Source organism: Antechinus flavipes, chromosome 3 (genome assembly GCF_016432865.1).
Source record: "Antechinus flavipes isolate AdamAnt ecotype Samford, QLD, Australia chromosome 3, AdamAnt_v2, whole genome shotgun sequence".
Taxonomy (NCBI): domain Eukaryota; kingdom Metazoa; phylum Chordata; class Mammalia; order Dasyuromorphia; family Dasyuridae; genus Antechinus; species Antechinus flavipes.
The window spans coordinates 541,646,459-541,660,281 of record NC_067400.1 but is presented as its reverse complement, the minus strand read 5'-3'; the positions used below and the strand labels follow the sequence as shown (position 1 = coordinate 541,660,281).

Here is a 13,823-nt window from a genome sequence, read left to right as displayed (position 1 = left end):
CTTCTTAAAATCTCTAGTTTCCTTCAAAGCTCAGCTCAAACACCATCTTCTCTTCTGGTGCCCCCAATAGACCGCATTTCCTTATTAAAATGACTTTTTTTTACTTATTTTGCATGTCTTTTGTATATAATTATATACAATTTTTTTTCTCTATTAGAATGTAAATTCTGTGAGGGCAAGAACTGTTTAATTTTTATCTTTGTGCCACAGGGAAATTGCTTACTGACAGATTGTTGGCTTAGAGGAGAGCAAAATTTCTTAAACTGTGGACTGTGAGAACTGAATGTGGGGAGTCACAAAAAATTTGGTACCAATAAAAGACTTCTGAACACAACCAAAAATTAATTCAAAATCAAACACATAATGAATCCAAGGTGTTTCTGGCAGTGCTTGCCTGTATTGCATCCTGCAACTTGATTGCAGCTTTGGCTCTGAACAGATATATGTACTTTGCACTACATATACACAAACACTACCAGAAATATCTTGACTCAGATTTAAGACAGGGTCACTTAAAACTTTGTCATGAGTGGAAAAAGTTTAAGAAGCCCTGGATTGCAGAATAGAGAGATTGGTTTGAAGTCATTTCATATGAGAAAGGTCTACAATTCTAATAATTGTGAATTTAAATATGTCCACAAGTGTGATATAGTGGATTAAAAAAAGGTAATATGAACTTAGGTCATATCAGCATAAATATTATGTCCAGAATCAAGGAAGTGATAATCTCATTGTATTATGGCCAATCAGACCACTGGAGTACTGTGTCCAGCTGTGTCCAGTTCTGTAAACTGTATTTCTAAAAGGATATTGACAAATTTGAGGCTAAGAAGAACTGGCTCAAGAAACTATTGATATTTTACCTAGAAAAAAACTTAAGAGCAGATAAAATAAATATTTTGAGCTTCTGAATGGATGTCATGTAGGAAAATAATTAAACTTATTTTACTAAGTTCCAGAAAGCAAGACAAGGACCAGTGGGTGGCAGTTAAGAGGGAAAGAGGAAGAAAACTTATTACCAATTAGAAATTATCCAAAAATGGAATACGCTTTCATAAGGATTATAGGGATTTCTCTCACTAGAAGTCTAGACCATTAGTCTGGGGTGATCTAAGACTAGAGTCATCCTTTTGGATAAAGATTGGAACTAGTTTAACTTTAAGACCCCTTCTAAATTTTCAGTTTTCTTATTTTCTTAGCATATAAATATTCTAGAAAGGACAGAAAAAACTGGAGAGTAACAAGCTCAGAAACTAAGAGTTGGGAAATTGGTAAGAACTAGAATGAATTAGATGACACTGAAAAAGACTTTCCAGAAGCTTAAATAGCATGGGAGAAAAATGTAAAGATAACTAAAAGCATACTATCAATTAGAGAATGGTTGAACCAATAAATGGTTTATAAATACAATGGAATACCACTGTATTATAAGAAATGATGGAGGAGATAGTTTCCAAGAAACCTAGGAAGACTTATAAACTGATACATAGTGAAGTGAGTAGAAATAGGAAAGTAATTTATACATCAACAACATTGTTAAAGAGAGACAAAAAACTTTGAAATAGTCAAGAATTCTGATTAACATGATTTCAAAGGACCCCAGCTCAACCTTGTTACCCATCTCTTGAGAAAGAAATGATGGCCCTATGGTACAGTTGTAAATAAGCTTTATGGATATGGCCAGTGTGAGAATTTATTTTGTTTGACTATATATATTTGTGTGTTTTTTTTTTTTTTAAAGAAAAAAAAGAGGGAGGAATTTCATTTCTGTTTATTGGAGAGAAAACAGAATATTAATTAAAAGTGGTGCTATGTGATTCGATATTTTGTTATATTAGTGTAAAATTTGAGAAATCAAAGTCTCTGGCAATTTGGACCACAAGTATAAGATAAATTACTTTTAGATTCAAAAAGATATAGCAACCTTTTCTGAATTTTTAATCTTGGGTTACAGAGAACTTTCGAATTCTATGTATATATATGACTGAGGAATTTGAATTTATCATTTTTAAAGAAAACTATAATTTTATGCAAATAAAATACTTACACCAAATGATTCACCAATTGAAACCAAAATTCTGTTAAGATAAAATGAAACAGATTAATTAACTTGAGACTATAAACAGAATGACAATTTGATACAAACATATTGTTCTAAATATTAAGTTTATTAAAACCAAGATTTCTCTGCATACTATATACTGAAAAGCTATTCTCATTATGAATATAATAGCAATAAAAGTGCCTAATTTTCTCCCATATTATGAAAATGTCTTAGATTTTTCATGGAAGAGTGTTACCCTGAGCTATTAGTTTATAGGAACATTAATAATAATAGCTAACACATAGTGCTTTGAGTTTGCATAGCACTTTATAATATATATATATATATATGATTTCATTTGATTCTCATAGTTGATTTATATAATTTTATAGATGAGAAACAGACTCAGAAACTGAAAGACTTGCCTATGGTCACATTGCTAGTAAGATTCTGAGGCAAACTTTGTCCTCAGATATTTTCCTGACTCCAAGGCCTACACTCTATCTACTACACTAACTACTAACTGACTCTTGAAATCCTAAAATATCACTACAAAGGAGGACAAGGCTTTGGGTTCTAGGTTTTATGTTAATTAGTTTAGTGACCTTGGACAAGACATTTTTCTGGCTTCAATGGTTGGACCAAGTGAACTTGAAAATACTTTCTAGCTCTAATAGCTGATTTTATGAACTTACAATATAAGGGAGAAAATATCAATGCTACTACTAGTAGGGCAGCTGGCCAAATGAAAACTAAATAAATGATATATTGGACATAAAAATATTAGTTTAGAAAGAAGAAAAGAGTAATTCTATCACAATAATACCTTAAGTGTTAAACATACAATAAAATATTGATCACTGTATACTCTCCCTGTTTCTTGGAAATATACTTATATATTAAATATGACCTTTCAAAAATGAAATAATTAAATGCCTTATTTATGTTTAACAATACATAAGATTATCTTACAAAACTTAGATTAGAAGGGACCTATGGTCCGACTCTCTCACTCTAGACTTAGGGAAACTGAGAACCAGGAAGAAAAATTACTTGCTCAAGTCACAAAGTCAGTAGGAAATCAGAACTGTGATTCAAAACCAGGTCTTCTTACTCTTCAACTGGGGAACCTGTCTGATACCTATTGCCAAATATTTAAAGATCTGCCTGTATTTCTAGGTAATCAAAAATTATATATTTGCATGGCAAAAATTACTTTTTCTATATGTAATAAAGTTACTGGCTAATGAGGGCTCCTTAAAGCATACACAATACTTTGTGCTTGATATCAAAAAATAAAAAACAAAACAAGATATTAACAGATTTCTTTCTTCTTCGTTGTTTTCTTATACATTAAATACAATCTGATTGGACAATTACTTTTATCATGGTAATATATTATAACTCTCCTGGGTTAATCTTCTTCCCACTTTGCACACAAGCACAACAAGTTTCAAATAGTCCATGATACCATGTAATAAGGCAAATGGAGCACATCAAAGCTAGGAAGCATATGTGGTTGATGTGGATGATAGCATAATAATTCAATGCTGTACCGTACCTTTCATCTGAGCATCTAAAAGAGCTTCAAAAACACCAGCTCACTGATGCACAACAATCTTTTGAAGTAGAGACTTGCCCAAGGGAATATAAGAAGACCATGGGAAAACCAGAAATAACAGTTTCAAGTCTCAATTTGCAGTTGTCTGTTCTAACAAGTTTGTACTCTCATCCTTAATGAGATATTGCTTTTTCACTATGGAAGAGTGGTCAAGGCCCACAAAAAAGGGTTCATAAGACATTGCATGAAATGCAGAATGGCTAATAAATGAAATTAAAAAATCTACTTCATTCAACAGATAGGTTCCAGTAAAAATAAAAATATTTAAAAGGTTTACAACTAAAGGGAGAGAAGTAACTGTGTATAATAGAAAGCAGGAATGAATAGAGAATTATTGTAGGTTTATACTTTAACATATGATCTTTTTTATTCATCAGCCTAAAGATACTACATAAGTGAATAGTAAAGTTTAGACAAGAGGTTTTGGCTTTTTAAAAAAGACTTTTTAATCCTGGATCAAAATTTATTGTTCTTTAACAATTCAAAGAGAAAATTAGCACTAACCTTGATCTTGGAGTCATTTTTGTGGGAGTTGGAAGACCTTCTGAAAATTTGTATGGACTCTTCAAGGGTGATATATAAATATTCCCTCCAGGAACACGTAAAGGAGAACTAGAAAACTTGTAAGGGCTCCGAGGAATGTGAGGTATCGGTGATAAGGTTGGGGGCTATAAAAAAAAAGTAAATAAAGGTTTTAACATTTTTAAATTGGAAATTCTGATGCAAACACACAACACGTTCTCAACATACCCTGGTGGATGCATATTGTAGAATATTTGTTTTCAGTTTCTGCATGAAGACCAAATTGTAGAAGACTATGATGGAATCATATTGCCCTTCTCTGATCAAAACACGTTTGAAAGTCTGTGGAGAAAAAATTATGCTAAATGAATTTATTAATTCCTCTCAATATTTTCTTTTTTCTTAATTCATACTTTTATTTAAATAGTTATATTGTAATGTGCTCTCTTCAACAGATTAAAAATAAAATACAAGAGATATTTAAGCAGGCCTTACTATGATTCAAAAAATTCCTTGTGGAGATGCAAAAATAAAAATGACTCAATCCCTATTATCAAGAGTTTTAAAATTTCATGGTTTGGGAGTAGAGATTGAAATAATAAAACATACACAAATAAATATGATACAAGGCAAAAGGTGGTAAAGGCAAATTAAAAGTCCAGACAAAAATCCATTAAATTTTGAGGTGAGATCATGAACAACTATGTGCATCAGGAGAGGTTTAGAAGGAGTTAGTCTCAGTGAGATTGTCTAAAACACAGAGAACATGAAAGGCAAGGATGTGAAATAAAGTTGGAAAGGTGTAATGGAAGTATAATGTGGGAAGTTTTAAAGGAACTTGCATTTTATCCTATAGGTAAAAATGTTTTGAGCATGGGAGTGACATGGTTAAATCTGTACCTAAGAAGATTACAGTAGCAGGTATGTTAAGGATAGATTAGAGAAAGGAGAGATTACATACAAGGAGACCAGTAAAGAAACTTTTGAAAATAGTTTGGTACTAAGAGGTACTAAGGCCATAAAATGGGAATAGTAATAAAAACAGTGGACAGAAGATCATAGTATAAAAGCTTTATGGAAGCAAACTTAGCAGGTCACAGGATTGCATATAGAGGGCTTGAGGAAACTTCAGAAGCCATCTAGTCCAACCCACTTGTTTTACAGATAAGAAAATTGAAGGCCAGGAAGATTAAGTGATTTACTCACACACGTAGTAAATGGAAGCAGTTTTAAGCTATCCAATGCTCTTACATAGGATGTGAAGGTTAGAGAAGAGACAAAATAATTCCAGAGTTTCAACCTAGGCAGTCAGAAAGATGTTGGTACCATAAAAAGATATAAAGAACATAGAAGAAGAGAGGATTGAAATGATCTAAGTTTAGGACATGCTAAATTTTACATGTTAACAGAACATGCAGTTGGAGATATCCAGAAATCAAGTAGAACTATGGTTTTAGGACTTGGGGGGAAAAGGTTAAATATATAAATTTGAGCACTGTTTACACAGAAGTTAAAATAGAGTCATGGGAGAAGCTTAAGCAGATGAGGCAGTGAGACTTTATAGATAGAATATTGGACCAGAAATCCTGAGACAGATAAAAGTGGTGGCAATATGTTAGGTTAGTGAAACCACCACCACTCTGATAATTACTTCCCCTCAGATCCTAATGGAGATGGATCAGACCTGGGAGCTCCAGAGCCCTGGAAAAGTATGGTCACTAAAAATAGCAGCTTGCTTCTAGTCTAAGCCCTACAGTTAACCATCAAGGAGAGTCACCCTGTGCAGAACAGACTCAACATTGTTGTCTATATCACCACCAATTATTTACTAACTGTCATTGATGGGCAAGTAAGCCCAAGAGTACTAGGAATAGTAACACACCTTCAGACTTCTACCTCTGCTTTCAGTCCAGGCTCCCAGATATCATCCAGAAAGCAGTCCCTTTTTGGGAAGGGGACAGACATTCCCATCAACTACCAAAAGTTGCTAAAGCAGCAACCACTACCCAACTGACCCCTTTTACAACCCAGTCTCTATATATCTTCCAATGAATCAACTCTTGTGGAGATGTAATCTGGCAACTGTTTCTGAAGTTGCTGTAACCCCTGCCAATTTAGCAACCATAGTGATTGAAGACCCAGAAAAAAATTGTTTTTTGTTACCAAAGTCTTTGATACAATGAAATGATTCAACATCAGAAATGAATATTGCTTTATTAAGGGAAATAACATTAAAGAAGAAACTTTACCATCTTTACTGCAGTACCCTGGTGTTTTTCCAGATCAGTTGGATGTCTTGAAGGAAATCAGGGAAAGCAATAGGGACCAATTAGGAGGGAGAGCATTCCAGACATGGAAAACAGTCCATTCAAAGGTACAGAGAAAAGGGCTGGCATTGGAGTTCTCTCTATTGTCTCTATCAACTCTAATGACTTAATAGTTTGTAAAGATTCCAACAGACTGGAATGATATAGGAGGAACAACAAGATAACTCATTGGCTATATGGAAAGGATTAAACTATAAGGAGATGCAAAGGTATGAAGGAACTAGCTTTTGAATAGCTTTAAGTGCTAACTAGCTGATTTCATAATTGATTCTGGGGGAAAAAAACAATACTCATAGCAAACACAAACATTTTAAAATGATCTCTTTTGAGATAATTGGCTTGCTAGTTGAAATTTATTCAATAAAACTCAAAAAGATCTTTTGGAATTCTGGTCTAAGAATGTTCAACCACTTTTCAAATGTTTTGAGACACTGGTATTGTTTTTGTCCTTCCTTTTGTTACTAGAGATAATTTTGGAGTTTGCATTGTGAATACCTTCAATGATCAAGATTTTTGACTTTTTCTTCTTCAGATTTTAGTAGCTCCTAGATGACATATCTGATTTTATCTAATCTATGCTTAAAGCAAAGTTTTTTTTTTTTTTTTTAATTTCCTTGCACTGATAGGCAAACACATTTTTGTGACTTGGAACTGAGGGTACCACAGACAAAAAATAGTACAAAGTCCTCAAATAGAATTGGTTACCAATTTTGTTATGATCTAGTATTGGCATATTAAAAAGTCTATGTTTTTAGCCTATTCAATTAACATTTGTGGTTTGCCTGCATTAGTAGTAAACAGCTCTCTGATTTCTTCATATTTATCTTGCCTTTTTATAAGACCAGAATACAAAGAAGCACTATATACTCCACTATCCTCTTTATCAATCTGATCTCAGTGCAGGACCTGCTGGCAACCTTATGCCATCATCTATATATTTATTTCTTAGATTCACAGGAAATTTCATTACACTAGCCAAGACAAAACAATTCAGTGGTATCTCCAAAGTCCACCTGGCCAGCTTTTTAGTATTCCTTCTAGACTTTCACAGATACCTAGCATGTAGTCTTACGATACCTACAATCCTCATTGTGTATAATCCTAGACAGTATTACCCTATTTCGTGGTTGTTCCCTCCTTACCTCCTCTCCACCACATTGATAATGGTGGGTTTGGTTTTGAGGGCTCTGTTGTAGTTACTATAACTATCAGAGGAAACTAATCAGTACAATGGATTGCACACAAGATTTGGAGTCAAAGAAAGGCGAGTTCAAATTCTCCCTTACATACTTGCTAGCTATGTGGTCCTAAGTTATTACCATTGTTAACCTAAATTTTCTCATGTGTAAAATGAAGAAAATAATAACATTTACCTCACAATGTTATAATATATAAAATGCTCTAAGAACATATTAAGTGTTAATTTAATATTTTAAAGCACAATATTAAATGTTAATTATAATTATTACTCATTTTGTTCTTGTCTTTTTAATGATTTCAAAAGGTAACAAAAAGTATGAAGACTATCTTTAATATTTATTGTTGCACAAGTGAATAAAATACTACTTTTTATAACTACATAAAAGTACTGGGATGTGAAAGCATTTGTTGTAGGATCACAGAAAAGTATCTTTGTGACAATCCCCATAGAATTAAGGATGGTAGGCACAATATGTATGTATCTTACATTTCTTCTGCTACATCCATATATTTCAAAAGTATTCTATTCCATGGGGCTTAGGGATTATAGACATTTAAGAAGTTATAATAAATCTATTAAAAAGTCATTCTTAAATTTATTTTAGACGTGGAGTTTCTAATGTAAAATTATAGTCACCAAATAATGTCTTTCTAGGTATTCAATAGGTGCTAAAATGTTATAACATGTAGTGAAGTGTCACATAGTTTCTTCCATTTCTGTTGTAATTGTTAGAAGGCAGGCTGGGGGTCGATAAATGTCTCTTGCATTAGAGTCAGGAAGAGCTTAGTTTAAACCCTTATTCTGTCATATACTAGCTACGTTGTCCTGATAAAATTGTTTTAATTTTTCATACTCTTGATTTCCTCATTTTAAATTTGCAGTGTTAGCTACAAAGTTCTTGTGAGAATTAGCACCTTTCTTGATGTTCAGAGCTTTTAAAGTATTCTTCCTCCTCAACTGCTCATATATTTACTTATCTATATACATGGTATACAATGGAATGTAAACCCCTTAATTACATGGGCTATTTCCATGGTTTACTATCTTATAAAAGCTTAGTACAATATCTTGCAACTAGAAATTAATATTAATATTAATAACATTTGCTTAATTGAATGGAATCAAATTAACTCTGCTTCAGGAAGAAGATCCAAGACTAGATGTGTAAATTTGTATGCCACCTGAATAGAAGGGATAATTAATTGAATCTATGGAAATGGATGAAATTGTCAAGGAAGAAAGCATAAACTGAGAAGATTAAGGATGGAGTATTGTGGAATGGGAGAAGGAAAATATATTAATAAGGGAGACCAAGAAGGGCCATTCACACTTGACATGAAAGTTGAAATATTATCAAGAAAGACCAATGATCAGTCAATAAATAGAGAAAGGTAAAGGAAGATATAGCCTAAGAAAATGCTAACACACCCCTATTGTCAAATTCTCCTGGATATAAACTATGGCTGTAATTGTTAAAATGAAGTGCTATGATACACAGACTAGGCAACAAGCCAGAAAAGTCAGTCAAATTGAAAGAGGTGTGGCCTGGAGGAAGAAAAGTTCACAGGCCAGAAAGCAGAACATTTGTATGGATATGAAAAGATTAGAATTATGCAAAAATCCTTATTTCTATTTCATACTTAAACTTTATCCTTCCAAATTCAAATATCCTCAAAAATATTTATTAAGTAGACAAAGACAGGTGCTTTAATTAGGTAAGGATTTTACTGGAGAGCATTATAAAAAGGTTTCCATTTTAGAAAGTTTCATTACTTTCAAAATTAAAAACTTTAAAAAGAAATTTTAAGTGAATTTTATAAACCAATTCCATGAATTTATTTCCATAGGATATTTCTGATGTCTAAATTTTTAAAAAATCAAAACAAAATAAAATTATATATTTAATTTTAAAAAACAAATGCTACCAATACTGAAAACATTTTCATCTTTTAAGTATTCTATTCTAATGTAAGTAGGAAAATCATATAATTATATCAATACCAATTTTATTTGATTAGCAGGGTGTCTTTAAAAAAGAGGAATGGAATTTTTATAACAAGATAGGCTTCACACAATAAGTTTCTGATATTTAATGACAGGATTTTGTTCATATAGAATTTAAAAAAATTTATCTAGGAAGAAAAATAACTGAATCATACTTCTTACTTTGTAAAGCAAATTTTATTTTGTTAAACAAAATTCACTATTTGTCTCTTTAAGGTATTATAGTCAATCTTTGTAATTCTTAAACTTTAATTAAGATTTTTAAATGTCATAATTTTTTTCCATTTCCTAATTTAGTTAAGTTTAATTACCATTTTGTAGATTTGTAAAAACAATAAAAATGAATATTCCAGATGACCAAACTGAAAGAAATTTGGGAATGTTTGGTTAAGAATCAATTTATAGTCAGATCTGTATGTTTTGGTTTCATCTAGTAAAATTATCTAAGAAATAATTAAAATAATTTGGATAAAATACAAACACTAAACTCATTTACATACCTCCTGAATGGCATGGGTAAGGTCCTTGTATGCTGTCACAATGATTTTAAATTTAAGATCTATATTTTTCACTTTGCATATGCCATACATGGAGCACATCATAATCTATTAAAACAAAGTAAAAGCATCAGAATTGTACTTTCACACCTAAAAAGCACCCATCATCTTTTCCACTTTGCTCAAAAAGCTAGAAACCTACTTCCTTGCAGCATAATCAATTTCAATAAACCAAATATAAAGAGTTCAATATATTACTATAATCAGATTCATCTCAAAGTCTATAAATTCTAAATTCTCTCTCAATAAAAACACAGGTATAGTCAACTCAATTATTTAAGGCTTAATTATCAGGTTTGTGAAATTCGCATAGCCTTTGGTTCTTCTTAGCATATTTATGAAAGAAGAGGTCACATTATTTCAGTTAGTTTTCCTAGTATTTGAAATCTCTGGTTTAAAAACAAAAAGGTCAGGTGGGGAAGTGGTTAGAAATAATGTGTAAAATAAAGCTATAGCTTGTTATTTAAATTACCCATGCTTTCTTAATTATGGGCTTCAGGCTTATATAGTAATTATGAATCTTTCCTTCACCTAAATGCCTATAGTTTTTGCAATAAACTTGCTTTTGTCTTTCACTCTAGCCAAGAAAATAAATTTAAAGGGATTTTGAAATTGTTTTAAACAATGACAGCATGACTGAAATAAACATACAACCTTTCAGTATAAATTGGACATTTTGGAATATTTTGTTAAAAATCAAAGTGTTTTGGTTTCACTTGTTTGTGTTATAATATATTTTCATTATCTTTATCTTTTTTTGTTCATAATAGTAAAAATGTACTTATTTTACTTTGTGGGCAGTGAATTCCACAAAGTCTTTATAAGTGACTTGTCCTCTCATCTACAGATATTCTACAGAATCAACAATTTTTATTCACCACAGCAACTAATTTTATGGCAAAGTATATATTGAAGAGCTAATTATGTTTTCAAGGATTAAATAAAGTAACTGAATCTCTCCAGTTTAAATGTTTATTTCATGTACATTCCATTTTGAGGATGGAATAATGGTTTTATAACTGAGCGGTAATTAACTAAACAAATAAAAAGAAAATAAAACCCCATCATAAACTTATATGCTACACCATAGTGTGAGTTATGTTATTCTATGTATAGAGGTTAGTGCATATTCTAGTATAACATAAGCAATCCTCAACAGTAGCATTAAAATAGAAATACTGTTTCAATAATTATAGGTTAATTTTTGAACTACATAGTTGATATTTATTTCTTATGGCAAAATAAAAGTATTAAATACATAACTGAACAGTTTGATTTTACTCCATTAATATAATTTTTCCTTTGAATCTAAAGTCTGTGATTAATGCTTGACAAATTATTCCTAGAAAAAAAGAAAGTGATTTTTTTTTCTTTACCTGGTCCAAATGCCTATCCCTCATGAGTTCATACTCATTTTGCAGTGTGTGTTGGAAAAGGGTCCAAATGATGTGCTCCAGTTCTGGGTGATCTGACAGAAGTCGTGAACATAAAGTATTCAGCCGGAGATACGCCAACCGATACACTGATGGTTACAGGAATAGAAAGGGAATTAGTAACTTTAAACTATTTTTTGTTAATTTTAAACTATTTGACTTATTACTAATTTTCTTCCTTATACTAAATTCTTAATACTATAATGCTATCCAACAGGTTTTAATAACAGCACTTCCTCTATTGTTATCTTTTGTGTAAACAAATTTTCCCATTCTTAACAAACAGAGCTCAGTAATACTTGCTGGATTAAGCATTAATTGGCTTAATTTTTTGCCATTTATCATGGGAGATGGAAACATGTCAATAACTATCTACAAACAAGATAAAGACAAAATAAACTGGAGATAATCAACAAAAGTAAGGAACTACAATTTAAAGGTGATCAAAAAAGGTTTTGTAAGGAACAGATTTTAGTTGGCATATGAAGGAAGCTAGAAAGTAGAGGTGAGGAGGCAGCATTCCAGATATTAGGAGATAATCAGTAAAAATGCCTGGAATTGAGAAAAGTTGTATCTGATGTGAAGAACAATAAGAAGGTCAGAGTCAAAAAACGTGTCTTAAAAAACACAAACAAATAGTAGATGGGGATGGGGAGGGGCAAGGGGTATTCTATTCATTTTGGGAGTTAGTTGAGATATCCAGGTTAAGTGACTTATCAAAGTCACAGAGACACTAAATTCAGAGGCAGGGCTTTATGATTTCCTGTCCCTAAGTCCAGCATTATTCTAAGTTGCCTCTTTTATTAACATAACTATGATAATAAATTTATTTAGTATATTTCTAAAAGAGAAATATAAGGAGAAATGAAGGTCTGGGAGAAGGGAACTTTAATTGAAGCAAGAGAAAAGAAGTACATTTTTAAAAATGAGTTTTGATGATTAAACTTAAAGATATACATAGTAAATTACCTAGAATTCACACTATTCTTTTGGAAAGAAGCACATAACATATATTAAATTTTCTTAGAGTAAAATAAACACACAATGTTTGTGGTTTTATTTAAAGATTAAATTTTTGTTATACTTTTCTGAAGGACTGTTTTAGTTTGTTTTTATTTTTGTTTTTTAAAGCAAAAATTCATTTGAGGTTTCCATTTTTTTCCCCAAAGAATTTAAAGCATCATGTAAAATAACCTTTTATTAAGTTACTATATTGTTATACATCACATATATTTGTATATATGTGTGTGTGTGTGTATGAATATATATATATATTCATACACACACAATAAATTTGAAATTGTGATGATAATGGGATTCTATGAACCTTTTTTATAAAAGAGTGAAAGGGAGGTAGATTTCGGTGGCTTCTGAGTTTGAGAGGCTGATGTCGTCTGTGGCTCTGCATTTGAAGCAGAATTTATTCGAGCTGTTGATCCTTTTTTCTTGGGGGATCTTACAGGAGAAAGATACCTAGATGTATCAAAAGAGAAACTGTTAACTCAAAACATAGTAATTGGCAAAAACATTTTAGCAGTGGTACACGTGTAAATACAGCCACCATTTGCTAGCAGTTCAAGTGAATAGTTCATTTAAATATAATATCACAAAGATAATAATAAAAGGAATACTAATCCAATCATATTCCAATGCTACATTTTTAAATCACAATATATGGTGAATTTTGGTTATCAACTTTTTATGAGAAAAATGCTATACACATATTACATTCAAGTTCTATTAATAATCACTGAAAGAAGACCCAGGAAGAGATATGAACTTAAAAGAAAAATCAATTATTGGTCTCAAAATACAGTGCTGTCTAATTTCTCTAATAATAAACTGTCTTTAAAAAATGGTATAAAAGCAACAAATCCTTAAATATAATTATGCTACAATTCATAGAGAAGATAAAAAAGTTAAATGTATATATGCACACATAGTCAATTTTCTTTGGAGTCAAAATAAGGGATGTCAATAATTAATGTTAAGCAACAGAATATTAATAGCATAATTTATTCCCTAAAATATAAAATATAAAATATTCCCTAGAGAATAGTAATATAATGAATATGACATATTATACTTATGTCATAAGTAGGGAATATTTTATA

General features: G+C 31.3%; 1 protein-coding gene across 3 annotated transcripts in view; it reads right to left on the bottom strand.

Annotated features, from left to right (window-relative positions):
- Nucleotides 1-13,823, bottom strand: part of RB1 (RB transcriptional corepressor 1) — a 182,635-nt gene that overhangs the window by 19,358 nt on the left and 149,454 nt on the right. For all 3 annotated transcript variants that reach the window (XM_051987322.1, XM_051987321.1, XM_051987323.1), the window contains 6 exons: nt 13,037-13,182; nt 11,653-11,798; nt 10,220-10,324; nt 4,416-4,529; nt 4,170-4,333; nt 2,048-2,078 (listed from right to left, as the gene is read on the bottom strand). In XM_051987322.1, the coding sequence (XP_051843282.1) occupies nt 2,048-2,078; nt 4,170-4,333; nt 4,416-4,529; nt 10,220-10,324; nt 11,653-11,798; nt 13,037-13,182 (706 nt within the window). The remainder of the gene's footprint in view (nt 1-2,047; nt 2,079-4,169; nt 4,334-4,415; nt 4,530-10,219; nt 10,325-11,652; nt 11,799-13,036; nt 13,183-13,823) is intronic.